This window comes from Pholcus phalangioides, unplaced genomic scaffold, assembly GCF_987345545.1.
Source record: "Pholcus phalangioides strain wild (caught in Gottingen) unplaced genomic scaffold, Ppha-v1.0 ptg000007l_1, whole genome shotgun sequence".
Lineage (NCBI taxonomy): Eukaryota > Metazoa > Arthropoda > Arachnida > Araneae > Pholcidae > Pholcus > Pholcus phalangioides.
The window spans coordinates 40,178,878-40,200,194 of record NW_028301600.1 but is presented as its reverse complement, the minus strand read 5'-3'; the positions used below and the strand labels follow the sequence as shown (position 1 = coordinate 40,200,194).

General features: G+C 33.8%; 1 protein-coding gene across 4 annotated transcripts; it reads left to right on the top strand.

Annotated features, from left to right (window-relative positions):
* The first annotated feature begins 591 nt into the window (after nt 1–591).
* LOC149085279 (MKRN2 opposite strand protein) lies at nt 592–20,887 on the top strand. Of its 4 annotated transcripts, none has more exons than XM_089233208.1 (5): nt 592–946; nt 3,808–3,857; nt 10,469–10,600; nt 16,319–16,391; nt 20,494–20,631. In XM_089233208.1, the coding sequence occupies exons 1-4, from the start codon at nt 732–734 to the stop codon at nt 16,348–16,350; spliced, it is 429 nt and encodes a 142-aa protein (XP_089089334.1). In that variant the 5' UTR covers nt 592–731; the 3' UTR covers nt 16,351–16,391; nt 20,494–20,631. The 4 variants fall into 4 exon arrangements, with proteins under 4 accessions (XP_089089334.1, XP_089089332.1, XP_089089333.1 ...); XM_089233206.1 differs by having other exon boundaries at nt 10,435–10,600; XM_089233207.1 differs by lacking the exon at nt 16,319–16,391 and having other exon boundaries at nt 20,494–20,887.
* Nucleotides 20,888–21,317: the final 430 nt, after the last annotated feature.

The following is a 21,317-nucleotide window of genomic DNA, read 5'->3' as shown; positions in this document are numbered from 1 at the left end:
TCGTACTCACCGTAGTTAGGGTGACCATACGCCCCATATTTCTCAGGACAGTCCGGGTTTATGTTCTTTTCGCTGTCCCAACTTTTTTTCAAAAATGTCCCGGTTTTATCACGTATTGCCAACGAAGCCAACATGACTTTTTATTCTTCAAATCAACGGTACGTATGGTCACATAAAATGTTACTAATATGTGAGATGAATGCTCTTATAGTTATAATTATCGTAATATAATTCAGTTGGGAAGATAATTTTAATCAGTGATTTCAATAAATAAAAATTGAATTTGTTTTCGTTGAAAATACGTGGAAGAGAGAACGGAACATGTTTACAAAAAAAGAGCCGGGATGGGCAAAGTTACACGAAAACGCGGGAATTTGCCGAGAAATACAAAATGTGTGGTAACTTCAGTTAAAGTAACAAATCCAAGCTCTGTTGAAAATACTTGAACTTGTATACTTAACTCGTATACTTTAAATTGTTAAAAACGCTAATTTTGCAAAAACGTTTCAGGAATGTCCCGCAGAAACTGGGACGTATATGGGCAAAGATAAGAATCCAAATACGTTTGGTTACGGCCGTCTGGCAATTTTTTCCATCGTGTTTGGATCAGGCATAAAGCCCTGTATAATTGAAGAAGAAGAGAAGATCGAAATCGAAGTTTGGAATCAAAATCAAGATTTAAAGTATTATTATTATGACATTCATAATTAAAATTTTATAATTTAATTGAAATGGTCGAAAACCATGATATTCTTTGTTTCCAACACTGTCGAAAGGACGTGAAAATGTTCTGTTTCAAGATACCTGAGGTATGTAGTATATGTTCAGCTAATTTGCTTGAATCGGAACTTCTTATACCCCCTTTCCGTGTACCATCTCCCTTTCGACGTGCTAAAAAAGTGCCAAACACGGTTGTTATCAAACCTACAAGAGGAGATTTTCTTCAGTAAGCATTTCATTATTTCGAATCTGACATTTGCGTTAAACGTTTGTTAATCAAAGAGAATACTGTAATATTGTTTAGAATGTTTTCAACTTTTATTAATAAATTTTTATAAATTACAGTGGATTCACGTCATATATATGTTAGTTATTCTATTCAGAAATATTGTAGAATTGAAAATTTATTGTGACAAGTTAATTTGAAATCATTCATGATGTTTTCCAAACTCCATGCACATCCATCATGTGAGGGTCAGTCAAAAAAAAGCAATGCCTCCTATACGGTATATTTATGTGGGGAAATCCATGGGATAAAAATGAATCATCTTATCTCCCCCCGAAGTAAAATACAAAAAAAGGTGGTGTACTTCACAGAACAATCAGTGCTGCTGCAGAACAATCGGTTAATTTTCCATAAGCGGGGTCAGCACCAATGTGGCAACTTTTTTCCACACCAAAATTAACAACCTTGGAACAGGTGCTGTATAATCCAGAGATTGGCGATTTCTGGCGACTTTTTTTTTCGGCGCCAAACATGTCCGACAACCAGATCAAAAGTCGCCAAAGCCGTTAAAAAAGTCGTCGACACTGCGGGCGCCGAAAAGAAAAATCGCCAGGATTGGCCAAAATGGAAAATAATAATAAAAACCCATTCAAATATGAAAAATATCACGAAACATAAAATATAATAGCATATTTAAATAAACAACGGTCCTGCATGTTGTATAAATAAGGATATTCTAGGTATAAAAAAATTAAAACCCGGACTTTTTCCGGGTATCCACATTCTTTTAAAAAAATAATGAAAATTAAATAAAATAAGAATATTACTAAGAAAAATAAATAATAAGGATACAGCCTTACCAGTCGACGAAAATGTAATCCGGTTTGTGTAATCCTAACGCTCGAACAAAAAAAACTAAATGGCTGTTCAAACGTTTGAAAAGACACGCTAAAAATAACTAGCGAAAGGTAATCGGGAATAATCCAAGACAACGATGCTACTGCACAAAGGGAAAAAAACGCAGTTATCCGTTTGAATCGCCCGTGCTTTAAGCGCCATCTATAATGGATGGGTAATGGAATTTTTGTGTATGATTTTGTCATAGTTTACTGCATTTCCCACATATTATCAGTATTTCCCGATTGATTATCATGCACTACTGTATATTACATTGATTTCATGTAATAAATTGAATTTTTTGTGAAATTGTATGTGTTCTTTGTTGGCCATCTTGAATTGGCCGCTTTTGCTGCAGATTGCTTGGTGCGAAAAAATTGTCGCCACATTGGCAGTGACCAGGCATATGGAAAATTAGCCGAACAATCTAGCAAAAATTTTTGATTAAAGAACTCTTCTGTGTTGAAAAACTATACTGATAATTTCTACTGCAGAACAATGCACAAAACATTCTGTTTTGGAGTCAGGGTAAGTGCACCAGTAGTGGGCCATGTACCAGAAATAGGTCCCTTGTTTGAAAAGTTGGGGAAAAAACAAGAAATCAAGATCAAACATTAATTACACAAATAAATCTAAATAGTTTGAGCTCTTTCCTACCATATACCAACGATGTATATGGTGTGCTCTGCGATAATTGCTCTATATAGCCTTTGACCTCCCCTTTAGGCTCCCCTTAGGGGGTTGAATTTTAAAAAATCCCTTCTCAGTGAGTCTCTACATCACAATATTAAAATACTGACAAAATTGGATATTTTTAGCTTCAGCGGTTTCAGCTCAGCGTGATTTCTTTGTGTTATCTTTGAACCCCCTAAGGGGGTCTCAGATTTTGAAAAACTCCATAGTTAGTCTTGATGTCGTGAAATAAAACTGCTGACCAGATTTCATGAATATAGCTTCAGAGCGGTTTCAGTTTGAAGTGATTTCTCTGTGTTACCATTCAATCCCTTCTTGGTGAGTCTTTACATTATGAAGTGAAACTATTGACCAAATTTCACATTTATAGCTTCAGCGGTTTGAGCTCGGCGATGATGAATCAGTCAGTTAGGACATGTTATTTTATATACATAGATTAAATGTTTTCATAAATGGCCAACTACCTTTTGAAAGATTTTAATACAATTTTTATTCCTTTATTCTAAGTGTGACAAATGCCAGTTTGCCACGGCGACTAGAAAATTGGTATTGGTGTCTAAAATTTTCTGTAGGCTCTATCTCATTGCTAAATTTGAATCAAAGGCCCAGACAAAATTTTCTCATTTTACGACAGTATGCTTTCCAACATTGGAAGAGGGAGGCCCCAAAAAGTTGAAAGAAAAAAACTATTATAGTATTTAGGACCTTTTTTCTTGAGAAAAAACTGCATTTGGCTCTCTCTCTTTGTGGTCGGCTGAAGTTTTCTGTGGTTCCCAACTTCAAGGCGCGAATGCGAGCCGATCTTCCGATTAAAAAGTCTCGCCACAGAGTGCAACAGGCCTACAACGTTACAAATATTCAATCATTACACTTCACTTACTATTTGAAGTATAGATGACAGCACTGAAATATCAGACACAACACTAGCTACACGCTCAGACTGTTAGGTACACTCACTTTGTTCCAGACTCTGCCACGAAGCTGGGCTGGAAGAGATCTCGGCAACGAGATAAGTCCGGTGGCAGAGCCCCTTGTGTTCATTCATTCATGCACTTGGCTCTCGAGAAATTTGGATACCACTTAAATTGTTTTTCAGTATGCCAAGTCCTGTTTTATTATTTATTTCAGTTTATAGTTATTAAAAAATACTAACATTGATGAAATTTAAGTATCATGCACACACTCAAATTTGTTTAACTTCAGCTAATCAGTAGACTCTATATGGATGTATATATTTTTGTTTTTTGTGAATACAATTATTTTTTTTCCAGTGGTTATCATAACTCAGATGATCTGCACATAGGCATTACAGACTCCCAAGGTATATAGACTTCTTATTTGGCATCATTCTACTTGGTATATCCATATTTTTGTATCATTTAATTTAATTTGCGATATATTTCAAAGAAATTTTTAATGATTGTAATATATTTATATAATTTTTAAGAAATACAGTAGACTCTCATTAATCCGGCCTTGCACTAGTCTGGCCCGTCCCATAATCAGCTGGCTTTTCTTGAAGCCCATAGAAGAGGAAAACGTGTCTATGTGCAGAAGTTGATATTGTTTAACCCCTTTTCATGTACAAGCTGTTGGTGATAAGTTTGAATGATCTGTATTAGACGTATAGACAATAAATGTGGAAACCTCATTCCATGTTAAAAAAAGAAAGGAAAAATAGAAATAAGGTGGGAAGGAACAAAATACACAGGCATGTTGGGTAAGAAAGTATTAGTACAGTGCCTTGCTTTTTTTTTCCTTGCCCTCACCTACAAACTTGTTCTCTTTCTCACTTCTATGTGCAGCATATAATAGGATTAGTTCTGGGAAAAATATATGTGTCTGTGTGGAGGAGGGAGAAAAAGCTGAGAAGAACCGCCACCATCATTATCTCAGTTGGTGGTTGGACAACAGCAGGTGAAAACACACACACACAACTTTGTTTTGTAGGGTTACAATAAACCTTCACGATCGGGAAAAAAGAGGTTGAAGAAACAGTCAGTTAGATTGAATTCACTCCACTGGCATCTGGACATAATACATAATATTATGTCCCTGATCGTAAAGGGGTTGAATGGGCTTTTTCAATTAATTTCAAAAATCTGGCAATTTCAGTAATCCAGCAGACCTTAATCTGATATGTTCCGGATTAGCTGAAGTAGAGAAAAAATAATAATTTCCCAAAATTTACACTTTACGATCAGAATTTTAAGACTATATTATAAAATGATGCACTTCAATTTCATTTCAACGTCATGGGGGATGCTTAAGCTTTTTTTTAAATAAAGAACTATTCACAATATAAAATTTATACTCAGCCATATTTAGCAATAGACGGTCAGTAAATATTAAAATACAGTTTGAATAATTGAATATCCTTGTGGGAAGAGCTAGACAAATGCATGAAATTGAAAAATTGGTATTGAGATTTCATGATTGTATCAAAAAAATTTAGGTTAAGAAAATATACAAAACCTTTAAATTTCCCCCCCCCCCCACTGTTTTTTTCACAAGATTTTTCTGAAAACCTTCATTGCTACTTTACTGTAGCAGTTGATGCAGCAATATGCTTGATAGACCTGGGTTTGAATTTTTTTTAGCATTAAACACAAGTAATTCAGGATAAGCTTTAAACTGATTGGTCATGATCTAACCCTTAGTTCCACCAACTCTTTGTTCCATTGCCCCCTTCAGAAATTTTTTTCTCTCATCAACCCCCCCCCCCCCCTGACTCAATCAAGTGGACCCATAGGTTCTTATGTTATACTCGTAACTTCTATTGCCTTCCTGGACTATTCCATTGCCCACCAAGGCACAATATTTCCAACTTTGGGAAATAAGGAAACACTGGTCTAACCCTTGAATGTACTAAACAACTGTGATATAAATTGGACTATAGATAGTGAATTATATGTGCTGATAAAAATATTCTTTCATGGATATGAAGAATGTTTTAATCTATTCCAGAAGGCATTCAATCTGGTCCAACATGGTAAACTCCTGAAGCATTTTTTTTACACGAGATTGGGTAATATTGTGATTGAGAGATAGGTCACAATAGGTTATGGTGAACAGGGAATTTTCTGATTGGACAGATGTGAAGAATGGGGTCCCTCAAGAAAGCCAATATCTTTGCGGCTATACTTTTTTCACTCTTTATAGATAAATTCGATCAAAGCATCATTGTTTGCAAATTCATGGATGATTTAAAGCTAATAGGAGTAGTCAGGAATCCAAGCGATAGGGAACTTGAATATGATTGCAGCATGACCTTTAGTGTTGATAAGTGCATGGTCACTCATTTTGATTCTAATAACCCACATTTCACTTACAAGTTAAATGGTATTACTATCCCGGATCCAACTAGTGCCACCAATTTGGGAATTCTCATTGACAATCAGCTTAGGTTTTCTGAACATTATTCAGCGGTGATAAAAAAAAAGCTAATAGAATGCTCAGTTTTATTCTTAAGAAGGTGTCTTCACACACACACTTTCTACTAAAGTCATTCTTCCACTTTTCTGAGACTTAATTCCTCCTGGACTGGAGTATGCTGTAAGGTTTTGGAGCCCATACCTATAGAGGGACATGGACTTTCAGAGATGCCATTGACGCGCTATAAAGCATCAAATACCCGGAATTTCGGAAAAGGACGCATACAAATTTTGTTCATGCGTCCTCTGGGACACGTTCTTTCCTAGTTCTAAGAAGAAGAAAGTAGAGAGAAAAACCTCCCCAACTTATTCCCCTTTCTCTTTTTTCCCATATATCATGATCACCCGACCTTGTCAAAGTGGTTTTACTACTTTGCACACTGTACAACCCAATATACACGTGGGTTGTTGAAGAATAAGATGAGGGATATCTTTAGTTGCTTCCCTGAATGAGGGGCTGTGTAATTGTCAAATTTTGGAGTTTTTATTCACCTACGGATTTTCTCCCGGTTACATACCGGAAATTACAGTACTTACGCGGATATTTGCCAGCATTCAAAGATAGCATCTAAACAGCATAAATTCGCCTTGTTCCTACAATATTGCAAATACACATTTTTTTTTTTAATCGTAAAGGATTGGAACACCCATTCAAATTGTAAAACTTTCCAGAGATCATGGAAAAAAACCAAATCTGTAAAAACAAAACTCTACCTTGAATATCCAGTTTCGTCATCTAACTGCTATGTGGTGGTCACCATTTCGCATCGCGAAAATCGTGGGTGTGTATGCAGAATTGGCTTTTGGAAGGGGACAAGAGGATTTAATTCTTCACAGAAAGTTTTGATCAGTAACACTCAAAAACAATTTTAAATTAACAGATAGTATAAAAGAAATTATTTTATTCCCATATTTTAATTCTCTACTACAAAAATATTTTTAATTTTTTATCTTCGGGGGGGGGGGGGGGGGAGAGGAAAGGAAGGGGCACCTTATAACCACTCCCCCCCCCCCCCACAAATTCGAGTTTGGAACCGTAATGGTAATCGGCTAAAAATGCCATTTTCTAAGGTTTTAAAATTTTGAGTTGGCTATTCCTTTGAAAAACTTCTGGTTGCCATGGCGATCACACAGACCTGCAACACAAATATGTATGCATTAAACTTCAAATGCACGTATTACCAGTTTGGAGGATAGATGCAGGGCTGCAACTGGGAGGGGGAAAGAGCAGGCGGGTCTAGTGTTTGGGGCTCTGAACTAGAGGGGGGAGGGGCCACCAAATTCTCCCTTTATAACTGCTTCTTCTACATTACATGGGTGTGCCAAAATGTGTGCTTGCCCCCCGTTTGAGAAAGTATCTAGTTGAAAGCGCTTGCCGCTGTAGTGGTCGAGTAGTCATAGTGACGGACTCGCATCGCGGGGACCCGGGTTCGAGTCCCACCGTCGCCACAGCGGTGGTCGGCTGAAGTTGGTTTTCTGTGGTTCCCAACTTCGAGGCGCAAATGCGAGCCGATCTCCCAGTTAAAAAGTCTCTCCACAGAGAGCAGCAGTCCTACAAACACTATAAATATTCAGTCACTACACATCACTCACTTAACTTCTGAGATATAGATGGCAGCACTGAAAAATCATACACAACACTAGGTACGCACTCAGACTGTTAGATACACTTACACCACAACTCACTAGGTAATAAATTGCCTCTGGTGATAGACCTGAGTTGTGTTCGGTTTGAAAAAACAAAAAAGTTGAAAGCGCTAGATAGATGACACCACCTACTGAACACAAAGCATGCCAAATGCTGGGGGCACACACATACGCATACTGTTAAGTTTCTCCAACACAAATCTGACATAGCTCCCATATTCAGGTGTGAAAATATGTGGCAGTTAAATGGCGACAGATCAAAGTATGTGAAAACGGAATCAGAAGATAGGTGTCTGAGAGAGAATTTAATTTGCTTTAAATTTGATCAGAAGATATTGAAAGCACCAAGTTTTTTTAACGAAGTGTAAAATCAATCAGAAGGGAATTTATAGATTGATATATATCAGTAAATATATAAATGTGTGCCTCCTTATAATATTTTTCAAAAACTATCATAAAAAACATTGTAAACAGGAAAACACTTTAAACGGGAAATCTTAATGAGAATTACTTATTGTTAGGACCACGAAAATAAGTTGTACTAAGTAGAAAAACATTCTAAATGGGAGGAACGCTATAAGCGGGATCAACTGTATATTTGTTTTAGATTATTACAAATGCAGAATTCCAAACATTAAATTCTCACTGTATATTAGCTTCTTTGCAAGCTTTTCCTACTAGTAAATGAACCTTTGGATAGAACATGTTTTTAGAAATGAATTACTTGATTCACAGATTCCTTCTTCTACCCAGAACATGGCCCCACTGCTCAGTCTCAACGAAGAAATATAAGCAGGTGATCAAAGACCTGGGGCATGCTGGAAGAAAATTCTAGAGATACCAGTGAATTATGGGGAGGGGGCATAATTTTTTCTGAGAGGGACCCACTTTCACTCAAAAAGAAATCAGATTTTTTGAATAACCTGCATCTTAGATAAATTAGAGTACAGTGGCATCTCTGGACTTTGTTGAGAGGTGCAGAGAAGAGATACACATGCTCTTGTTGACACACAAGGCTTGAGCTATGAAGAAAGACTAGGATTTCTTGAATATGTTTACATTGGAGGAACGCAGGTGTCGGGGGAATATATGATTGGAGTGTTTAAAATTTTCATCAGGATGGACCATGAGAAGGGATACGTAAATTTTGCAAAAAAAAAAAAGGTTTTGAAATTGGAAATTTTGCATTTATTTGATATTTATAAAAAACCTCCAAATCAAAAATTTTATATTTGCCAAGTATAATTATGACTGTTTTTTAATTATGACATGATTTTAATTTAAGTTAATAGCTGGACTTGAAAAGTATCCACTTTTTTTTGCATTTGAAGTCTCCTACTATTACTTGACTGTGTATGCAACTTTAACATTCCTCTGCAAAACTTCTATGAATTGGTACATGCAGGAACATTGTATATGTATATGCGTAGCTCTAACACATTTATGTTGCCAGCCAAAGACATAACCAGAAGTCTGTTGGTTTACCACTAGAAATAGTTGTTTGTTGACATGATTGTTTTCTATTCTGTGTCACATCTTTAAAAAATTTTTAGGTTCCAGTAATAAATTTGGATACAAAGATGATATAGGTGGTGTTGCAACTTCAGATGCCCAAAATTCATATCCATATGCTTATAGGCTTCATTCATAGCGTTAGATGTCGTATGTGTGGAGTCAATTTAGTTATCAGCTGCTGTCTTTAGTATCATATTGTGCCCTTCTTCAATTCACTATTTTCATTTGTCAAACTTTTTGGTTTTTTTAAAAAATGATCAATACTTTGGTGCTCAAAAAGATTTCAAAACCATTAACTTACTCCACAAGGTAGTTTGGCCATTCTAATTTGTTACTTAGTTCCATAATTTTCTTAGGCCAGCGTGTACCTGACCTTACAGAAACAAAAGGGAACCAAATGCGTTATTGTACGAGTTAGAACATCGTTTTCAAAACTAAAGGAAGATTACATGAATTTGGCATCACATATTTTGTAAAAAAAATCACATGCAAAAAAGTAATCTAGTTTTGGCGAGAGAATATTGACTTTTAAGCACATAAGGCACAAGTACTGAGAAAAATTATGACCAATTTTTGCTTTTAAAGCGGCAAATTATCATTATTTTATAGAAAAGTAGTAAAAAATCAAATTTTTGCATTTATTCATCAAAATTCACAAATTTCACATTTATTTTGTATATACAAAATTTACGTATCCCTAACCACGAGTTATTAATACACCATTAATCTACTGCTTCGACTAGGGGACAATTCCAGGATGTTGTGTCTCAGGGAGTTTTTTTTTTAATTGGGCTGTTGATAAATAGAATGGCTTACCTCCAGGTGTTGTAATTTCTAACACAATCAACACCTTTAAAAAGAAGTACAATAAACATACTTAAATAAGACAACCATAAGTTTTTATGGGCAGTGTAGTATTATTATTAGTTTAGATATAGTACTAATTATTAATGGTTTTTTTCGTTATATTGGGTTGCTGTATTTTGATTATATTTCACATCCATATTTCTTAGGCCGGCATTACACTGTAAAAGTGCTTTTATAAAACTTGAAAAATATAACCAATAAGCTGATTAATTACATTCGAGCAAATGCAGCTGATCTATTTATTGGTTGTATTTTTCAAGTTTTATAAAAGCATGTTTACAAAAATTATAGTGTAATCCCGACCTTATGGGCATCTTTTTTCAGCCACCTTGTTGTGCAATTTGCCTGTTGTGGCCTTTGTCTTTGTATATTTGAAGATGTAAGGTATCAGCTCATTGTCATAATTTTATTTTCACACAAAAATGCATATTATAGGCAATATTCACGAGTATGATGTAACTGGTTTCAGAGTTGGTGAGGAAGAAAGTTGGAATCAGTGTTTATCTATCACCATCAAAGAAAAACCTGACAATGTATGGAGAGAATACTGGGACTACACTCTTCAGATTATTTCCAAGCAGGAACTATGGTCTTCCAACAGGTTCTATTCTTTATGTACATTTATATATACACACACAGTTCCGTTTTCACTTATAACTAGAGCCCGGAAGTTCAAAGGGAAAATTCCATCAATGCCTTTTTTTACCTATTTTCAAACTTTTTGGTAAAAATATATTTTTTTTAATTTTTGTGTCACAAGTGGCTATTTTAACATAGTTTTAAATTTATTAGTGAATTTCAGAGGCCATAATCTGTAAAACTTCGATATGTTTAGCATTGAAAACTTCAAAAGAATTGGTCTCTTTTAAAAATTTTCAACTGTCAGTATTAACTGTTATCAGAAAGTCCCCCCCCCCTTCCAGCCCAATTTAGACATAAATAAGTGATCTAAGAGATTGGTGTTGCCATGCATTAACTTTGCTTTGACCGGTTGGCGTTAGGTGTGAATGATTTTGTTTCAGATGAATGCAGCCCATGTTAGAAAAGCAGAGGAAAACTAGCAATTTTTGTTTCTCTCCGCACGCTTTACATAATATGTTTCTCTCAGACATTTTGGACTGCATTGTACAGTGAAACCTGTACAAAATGGAACGTTAGTAGACTGAAATAATGTTTTAGATAGATTTTGGTTTTTTTTATAAAGGTGCAAATAAAAGCACTAATCATTGAACAGACTATATTTTGATTCCTTTTAAGACAAGTTTCCGTCTCATACAGTGTCCATCTTAGACAGATTTCACTGTATATTAGGGTAGATTGAAAAGTATAGGAAATTTTTTTTTTTCGAAATGACTTTTGGCGGGAAAGTTATGTCTTGAGTATATCAGTTTGCATAATTTTTTTATTGAAATCCATTCATATCTTCTGGTTTCCCAAGCACCCCAAAAATAGTTAAAAATTGACATTTTGAAAAAAATTTATAAAAAAGAATTTTTTCGAAATTACTTATGGCGTGGGGTTGGGAAAGTTGTGTCTTGAATATATATATATGTTGCGTAATTTTTTTTATTGAAATTCACTCGTATCTTCTGGCGGCCAAGTGGCCCAGAACTAGTTAAAAATTGGTATTTTCATGAAAATTTATAAAAAAAAATTTTGAAATTCCTTTTGATGTGGGGTGGGAAAGTTGTGTCTTGGGTATATTAGTGTGCATAATTTTTTTTATTGAAATCCATTCATATCTTCTGGTAGCCCAAGCGCTCCAACAATAGTTAAAAATTCACTTTTATGAAAATGTATTAAAAATTGTAAATTAATGAAAAATGTTTATAAATTTTGCAGAGTATTCAGGTATTAAAGTATAAACTTATAAATAATAATAATTTTATAATGATACATGAAGTATAAATTTAAAAATCAAAGCAATAAATAATAAAACTTATAAAAATTGAACTTATATAATGGCTTTTTTAATTGTACTAATTTGAAGATTTACGTATTTCTAAATGTTGTAATGCTTTTTGCTATTAAAATGGTTGATAGGGCTTCTTGATTTTATCCTATTCAATATGAAGCCATGTCTCTTCTCCACACACACTTTCCAACGCCTCAGACACTAGGCGAATACATCTTTCAACAGCTTAGGGGCCGTTCAAGTATTATGTCATCATCGATGGGGGGGAGAGAGGGGGGTTTCCGATTTGTTGACGGGGAAGGGGGGGGGGTTATAATGCTTACGTTATCAACCACCCTTTATGAAAATATTAGTTAGGATTCAGAGGGGCAGAGCTGATGACGAAATTTTGCTGACAAGGAGGGCGAGCGGGACAGCGTTTTGCTGACGGGGGGGGGGGTGTCAAAAATGGCTACAAATTTGCTTACGTAATACTTGAACGGTCCTTTAGGTATGGCATGAATATTTTCACCATTCCTTCCAGCTTTTGCTACACTAAATAATTTTATACATTTAATAATAAACAATAAATGATTTTTCATTCTCTGCCTATACTATTTTCCCTGTGAAATCGACTATTTTACTCATTTTTTTATTCAAAATTTGCATAAAAATAGATTTCTTTTTTGGCAAATATTTAAGTGTCTTGGTGCACCGGAAGAAATTTATTGAAATTGAAAAAATTTTTCATTTATGCTAGTATGCTTAAAAGACAACTTCTGCACCCCAAGCCGATTCTTTTATCCACATTTCGATTTTTCAACCCACCCTACTGTATACGTATAGCTAACCGATGGCTGTCCCAAGAGGTCATGAATTCACATCGTGACTGACACGGAGCATGGCCCTCAGGGGTGTTTGACAGATGCGACCATACAGGGCCCCTTGCTTGAAGGAGTCCCGCATATGTGGTAATATTAGATGAATATTGATGGTAAAATAGAACAAGATGGCTGTCTCTACTATAGAAATGATAATGATTATTCTGAACAATACAACAAGTAAACAAGAATTATTTAAAAATTATTATCAATTATTAACTCGAAGGAGCCCAACAGATTCTTTTCTCTACCGGCTCCGCATCTGGTAATGGTGGCCCTGGAATTGGCCTAATCCTTAGGATCTACGAACATTTTAGTTTGGGTTTGAAATCAATTTAACTTTGATAATAACTCAGTTATTACAAACTATAATTAAAATAATAGACAGATTAAGTGCAACCAATTTTTCAGCTAGTTTTTAGACCCATAATACCTTTTTGTTTTAAGTTATTTTTTCTTCCAAAAATTATAAATGCCTTTTTTAGTGCTTTTTTCAACCATTTTTAGTGCCGGAACTTCCAGGCTCTACTTATAACATACCCTCTTGGTGATTTGAAAATTGCATAAGCAGCAGTTGTATATATACATAAGGTGCATTATTGAGATTGTCCTAGACAGAATAAGCTTATGCAGCGTGTAATTAAATTTATTATTAGCATGAATATAGTCTTTGGTTAATACCTACGGAGGAATTTTGAAAATTTATTGAAGCATATTAACTTATACAGTGATATAAGTTGTCATAAACATTCCAAGTTGTCAGCATTTACACAATAAAAAAAAAAAAAAAACCAATATTCATAAATTTTACTTATCAATCAACAAGCTTTTGCATAGTCTTTCAATAGGTAGCTATTTGATGCTTTTAAAACAGTGAATTTCTGCTTTTACTGGTCATAACAATCAGGGTTGGGATTTTAATGTGTCGAAAACTGGTTTAAAAACCGTCAAAAACAAAAACCAGTGCTTTTGGATAATATTTTGAATGTAATAGGTTGATAAGTAATTTTTTTGTGCATTACGTTTTATTTTTAAACACTAATTTATTACAATAATTAAAACAAATCATTAATTATAATTTACAATTTTGAATTTTTTGATAGACAAGGAGTCTAGAACAGATAATATGTAATTTTATGGTCTATGTATTTTATCTAAACTATTGATTACCTGTGTTTTAATTTACCAAGTGAAATAGAGCTGTTCATTCAAAATAGGTGTGATAGAAGATCACAGGGTTAGATTTTTGACCTTGGAAACTTACTCGGTATTAAACCTGTCAAAAACTTATTGTCAATGTTGTCATTCTTACTTTTTCACTTAGAATAAGTTAGTCGTTTTTCTTTAGCATCATATGCAATAAGCACTGCTAAATTAAAGGACATTTTAGTCCTGCAATTTAGTATTTTGATTTGCTAGCTATATTTTAATGTTAAGCATAATAAGGGTATCGATCTAAGAGTCAGTGATTATTTCAATAACAGCAGAAACCAACATTATTTTAGCATACCTATCTGTTATGAAAAGAATACAGCAGATGATTTATATCAATACACATAAATAAGCAGTTGAAGAAATTTTTGAAGATTGAGAATCTGATCTTGAATTGAGGAATGTCAAATAGTTCCTTAGTTTTTCCTTCAGCTTTTATGTTTTATGCTATATTCAAATTGCAGACGTGTCGAATTTTGGAATCCAGAAATCCTGAGAATCTCCCAAGAGGGGGTTCCCCCCCCCCCCCCCGCACTCATAGACTTGATAAAAAAATCCACAAAATTTTTTTTTCCATCAATTAAGAAAAAGTTCCATTCCCCATCCGCCCAAATTCAGTGTTAGTCTTCCCATGTAGAATAGAGAAATCATATCTACATACTGTTCATAAAACATGTGTTTTCTTTCATGGATGCCATCAGTGATTGATAATCTTGGGTATATGAACTCTTATTGTGTTTACCGCATGGCTGTTAATGGAGTACAATAATGATTATACAGGGATTTTGGTAACCAATGTCATCTCCCCTGATAAATGATTGCCGATAAATGCCAAGTAAATAAAGTCACGTCTTTGCCAGTTGCTTAAATGCGGTCACCAAGTCTTTTTTATGGCTGCTCGATAAAAATGACCATGGCTGCCATCTATGGGTGTTTTCCCTAATGACAACGGTAGTCATTAACGTCACGACAATGTGAAAGCTCGCGGGAAATTAGTTTTCTGCCAAAATCCTGAGAGTAGGAAGAAGGATGAAAAATTCGGAGTCTCCCGCCTAAATCCGGAGAGTTGCCGGGTCTGAAATTGTATATTTTACATTTAAAAAAAAATTATTTTACAATCATATCTCAAATATTTATTCTTTGTATAACATAGTGACTTTAAGCGTTACATAAAATCAATGTGTATTTTCAACGGGAATTTTCATTTAAAAGTAATATTCAAGGTTTTTTATGTGACAGTTTAAACCGACAAAAACCTGCCAATCCTGATAACAATTGTGTGTCACTGCCATTTTTACCAACTGATTCAAAAGTGACAGAAAAGCAAATATTCCATAATTTGCATATTAGCAAGAGCTCAATTGCAGAAGAGCATATTCCATGCAGTTTAAACTCCATGGAATATGCTCTTCAAATTATTGACTATTTGCTTTTCTGTCACTTTTGAATCAGTTGTTAAATGGCAGTGACACACAATTGTTATCAGGATTGGCAGGTCTTTGTCGGTTTAAACTGTCACATCAAAAACTTGAATATTGCTTTTAAATGAAAATTCCCATTGAAAATACACATATTGATTTTATGTAATGTTTAAAGTCACTATGTTATACAAAGAATAAATATTTTAAAACTGCCATGCGGCAAAAACCTGCGTAGAATTTTTAAAAAAATAAAATTTTACTGTTAGAATAGTTATATTTGTTACTAACAGGTGATGCTTTTTAGCTGTAGACCATTACAGTGCTATCTGTTTATAGTTAGTGTAATTATTTCAACAATATTTTTCATTATAAAAAACCACAACTTTTTGTGAAAAAAAACCCCCATCGAGATATCACCTATGTACATGTTGCAAAGAAGTGTTTTTGGCTCACGGTGTATGTTTTAAGAAGGGTATGTAATAGAAGTAAAAGTAAATGGAAGTGAATAGACCAAAAATTGGAGATTACAAAACCGTATATTGTATCTAATTTTTGTTATAAGTGTACTCGACTGTGTTTAGACTATCATAATGTAAAAGATTAGTACTGCTAAACCTTAAAGTAGAATATGCCGAAAACTGCGACGGATGTCACAGAACTATTTAGAAAAATTTCAAGACAAGTGTAGAAAACATTGTTATGGGAATTTTTGCCGCAGTTATATTTCCAGTCAGCTGAGGGCTCATTACAAAAGAATTCAAAACATTCTGCTTTAGGTCTGTAAATAAAAACCAATAACCACCAACAAAATCTAATACAGAAATTTCAGTTCAACTAATATATAGGGAATGGAACATTAAATTTTTTTTTTTCAATGTGTGAAGCTTTTAATGCTTAACATTTATTGCTAGCAAACATTGGACAAAGAAGATATTCTGAATAATGAATTGAAAGAAATCATTTTCGTGCACACACTTTTCAAATGTAAGTGAATACATTCAGTTTGATGACATAATTTATTACTTTTTAAATGCAAATTGGGTGAATGTATTCAGAATTGATCTCTTACCCAAGCATTGGCATTCCACCTAAAAACTATGTGGTTTGTATTTAAGACTTTTCGCAAATGAAACCACTAGAGGCAGGAATGAGACACCTAATTTTAATTGTTTAATTAGCTTATTAGTTTGAAAATATTTGATACTGTGACAATCTAATGGTTTTTCTTGCATTTAACTTTTCTTCAGATGCCTTTTTTTTAATGAATCTGTAATTTCTAGTTCTTAAACATGTAATTTTTCTCATGTAGTAATTTTTTCATTTAAATATTTACTCCAATATTTACTAAATTTTCACATGATTTTGAACACAATTTTGAGTGGGGCAAATTTTTTTTTTTTGGAAATTTATATTTCTCATAAAAAAAAAAAAAAAATTATTATTTTAGTTATATATATTCTTATTCCAAAAAGTGATAAGGTTCTTGCATTATCAATTACAAAAACAATTTTAAAAATATTTTTGTGAAAAGTGTCCCCTCTCCCATATCCTACAGGAAAAACTCATTTTGCGTTAATATTTTGAGTAATTAAAAAAACTTCTGTCTGAAAAAAAAGTTGCATTCACGTCATCATGGTCTTGGACTATTCATTGTACAGTAACTAACAATCATCATTCAAAATTATGATGCACATTTTGGATATAGGTGAAGCAAGTTTGCTTAATTACTTTATGATCAAGACTTAATATTGTGTCCAAGTGAAGCATGAATTCATACAAATTCACTGTTTTCTTTCTCCTTTCTCCTGATCATCTCAAAGCTTTGTTGCAAACGTATAATTTTTATTCTTTTGTGCACCCTGATAATGATTTTTTTGTCACATCTATCTTTCTTATAAGAGTGAAAGAATAGGTAGGGTGAAAAGAAATATGACTTTGTACCTACATTCTTATCAACTATTATACAGTTTTACTCTTTCATATTTGTTTTTTTTTATAACGTGCGTTTAGGTTAGGCCAAGGTTACTATATTTATTGCTGATTCGTCAAATAGCATCAAAATTTTTTGCCAATTCACTTGTAAGCAAAGGGGTTAACAAAACAGCTGGATACTTTGGGGTTATCTAGGTGTAATTCTGATGCTAGCCAAATAGCATTCAATCGTCTTCTGCATTTTCAGGACACACAGCTCAAACAATGTTTGCAAAGAGCTAGAAATGAAAGTGCTTTATTTGTCAAACACGATGGTGTTGAGCAGTAAAATGTAAACCGATCGCACTAAAACCATCCAGTTTATCTTGACTTATTTACATTGGACCTTGTAATTTACACATTTTGCTCTGTGCTTTTGAAAGTAGTCTTGGAGTCTCATTTTTAAACAACTTTCATATCTTCATAATTTGCCACAACAGACTGGACTGTGAAAGATTCTTCGGGGAAAAAAGAAATATATTGTGAGGAGAGAGAAAAGAATTATATAGAGTTACACTAATAATAAGTTGTTTTGGCCCAAAATTATTTGTTATCAAGTCGATCTTATAGGACAGCAGTTCTCAACCTTTTTTTGACTCACAGAGCCCTATCCAGTATATAATTTCTATGCTGGAGCCCTGTTTCACTTGAGGAGCCCTTTTTAGTACATAATTTTTATGGCAGAACCTTGTCAGCCTCTTTTACTTATTTTATTATTACTATCAAATTTACTGATTTATATTATTTTCCTCAAGTCTGTGTGGAGCCCCTGAGAGAGCTCTGCAGAGCAGTTGAGAACCCCCGTTATAGGATATTGAAATAGTGCTATGGAATAAAAATTAGAAGTGTTTTTGGAAAGGTGGTAACCTTCCCCATGTCCAATTTTTTAAGTGAGAGCCCTGATCCTGTCTTGAAAAAAGTTATAGTTAATAGTATATGTATTTTTGTGGTCGGCTGAAGTTGGTTTTCTGTAGTTCCCAACTTCAAGGCGCAAATGCGAGCCGATCTCCCCGTTAAAAAGTCTCGCCACAGGGAGCAACAGTCCTACAACGATAAATCATTCAATCATAACACTTCACTCATAGTTAGAAAAACTGGTGGCAGATGGCAGCACTACACATAACAAGCATTACAGAGAAACAGAAAACTTCACGTCAGGTTTCACTATACGTACACGCACATTCCTGCATGTACTGATTCGTTGGGAGTTCCGCGGTGGGGGGGGATTGTATGTGTGGTGTAGCAGTAGTAGGTAGGGCCTCCAAAAAATGGCTCGGGGATCCATGATGTTCTTAAGTCACCCACCTTGTTGGGCAATTTGCCTGTTGTGGCGTTGTATTTGTATAATGGCATTTTACAGCCACGGTAAAGGTGCAATTGATGGACTGGGTGGAACTGAAGCGTAGAGTTAAAGAAGCTACCCATTCTAGAAGCAGTAACCCTAGCACAGCAGAGGAATTTTCCAAACATGCAAAGGATATATGTCCCAATGTCATTGTTAGCTTTGTTGCAAAGAAAGCGATTGAATCACAAAAACCAAAATTAGATCATGTATGGTCCCCAAATGAATGCAAGATTCACACTATACTAGACACAAGAAAGATGCATTTTTTTCAAAAGCTAGAGCCATATAAAGTGAAACTCTTACTGTTGTATAAAAAGATTTAAAAAAGTGTATAAAGAATTCAATTTCATCACTGGCGCACATCAGCAAGCCTTGATACCAAATGAGAGCACTTCAGTCAACAAAAATTTCATGTTAATGAATGGGTTTTGGTTCCATTTCTTGGAGAAAAAACCACTAAGCATTTTGCTGGACAAATTATTTCTTCCTCCAATTCAAAGAAAATAACCGTAAAGTTTCTAAAATATTACAGAGACCAGAAAATTTTCATGGCCAGAAACAGATGATGCAGAAATTGAAAGAAACGCTATTGTGACAAGATTATCAGAACCTTCTTTTGACAAACGAATGCACTATACATTTTGTGGTTTTAAGTTCACTAATTTTATGATGGGATGAATAAATGTCATAATTTACATTGCATTTCTCTTTTTAATTTTCTAAAATTGGACTCCATGATCTGAATGAAAACTGGAAATTTGAAATGTAACGCAAGTCGCATATAAAATATTGTGGAATGATTATTTCTGATTCAACTTACATATATATACATAATATATAACAAAATAGAAAGCATAACTGTTAAAGATAAAAAACCATGTCAAAAGATTTTTCTTCCCATACTCATAAGAGGAAGATATTTTAACATCACTGAATAAAAAAATATGACACTTTTGTGTAATGTGAGTCACAGTGTGATCAAATAATTTCTTAGAGGTTAATATATATAGAAAGTTGTTTTTTATTTAGTTAAATTTAAACCTGGAAAATAATACCCAATTTCCAAAATTATCTTAAACACAAAAACTTTTTTATTAAGTGATTGTGAGAATATACTGTAATATCATTCAGCTTAACTTTGACGCCAGTGAGCAAGTAAAGTTGACTATTTAAATATCTTGAAGATATTTTCAAATTCTAAAACAAGATTGAATCATTTACATTAAATAGTGTTTGTATGGGAAATGCATAACCCATGTTATAGCCCTTTCATTTTTTTCCAGGCGAAATTTATTTCTATTTTATCCCCCAAGAGGGGTACGAAGCAAGTTGTAATCATTTTTGTTTTTTCATATGAAACTCTATGTTAATTGAATGCTCTCAAGGGTTGGGAGAAGCTGTAAATAACTTCAAATTGATTATAGTATTGCCAGCAAAGCCAAAAATACCTAATGAAAGAACTTTTATATACAGAATGAATTTTTTTGCCGGCAGCAAATAAACAAAGCAGAAAAAAAAATGTTGATTAAAATTCATGTGGGGTCAACAGTCAAATCACTTGGGAACCTACGAAACTTCGTTGAATAATTCACATTTGAGTGAATTTTTTTAAACTCCCCTTGGTAAAAACAAAGATGCAAACAGTTTAGTGTATCATGATTGTGATAATTATTCAAGTTAAAATATTACTTTGAAATAATGTTCAGAAATGTTAACATGTAAAATATTGTGTATATTTTTTATGGCGATTTACTAATCTCTATATTTCAGATACGACAAAGAAGAACATAATTGTTACAATTTTGTTCTGACGTTTTTACATGCATTACAGTTACCAGAACTGCAGCATTGTATCAAAGATAAGGCACAATTTTGTGAAGAGTTTATAGTTCCTCAAACTAAGATAGCTGCAAAATACATTGCTTTATTCAGAGACTTGATGTTGAACAAACTGAAAATTCAATGTGCAAATATATAGATTCTTGTCGAATATATTTATGGAGCCCTCCCTATACCAGTGTCACTCACTTTACAAGATTTCTCTATAACACGATATAGAGATATTAATTGAAATCACAAGCTGTGAAATTTTATCTTTTCATTTTTTTGGAAGTTTGAAGCTAATAAAATATATTTTTTCAATAAAAAAATTTTTATGCATACATTGAAACTGAGTTCATGTTCTTTGCTGTTTTTCAAAATCAACTATAATAAATTGAAGTCATTAATTAGTTTTCTAAATTATGCTGAAAATCAGCATATGATTATGATGTGCCATTCTGTTATAGCCAGATGACTGGTTATGAACGTTTTAAGACTCTTAAATCATGCAGCGCAGGGGAGATATATAACCTACCTACATCTCAAAATGTTATGTAAATTTAATTTAAGGCAATGCAATAAATACGTAGCACCACCAACCATTTTTAATCTACTGCTGGATGCAAGTCTCTAAATTTATTTATTTTTCTCTACCTGATGATTTTGTCATCTAGTTGACTGCAGCTATCTTTTGGATCTCATTATTCCATCTTGTTCAGGTGCCATTTTCTGTCTCTCCTTATAATAACTAGCACATCTTTCTGTTTTTTTGT

Bases quoted from the DNA above. Each gene is read 5' to 3' on its own strand.
- LOC149085279 (XM_089233205.1), top strand. From the start codon at position 732: ATGGTCGAAAACCATGATATTCTTTGTTTCCAACACTGTCGAAAGGAC. The intron at 3,858-10,434 runs GTATATAGACTT...TGCATATTATAG, and splicing joins AGGCATTACAGACTCCCAAG to GCAATATTCACGAGTATGAT. The intron at 10,601-20,493 runs GTTCTATTCTTT...TCTATATTTCAG, and splicing joins GAACTATGGTCTTCCAACAG to ATACGACAAAGAAGAACATA.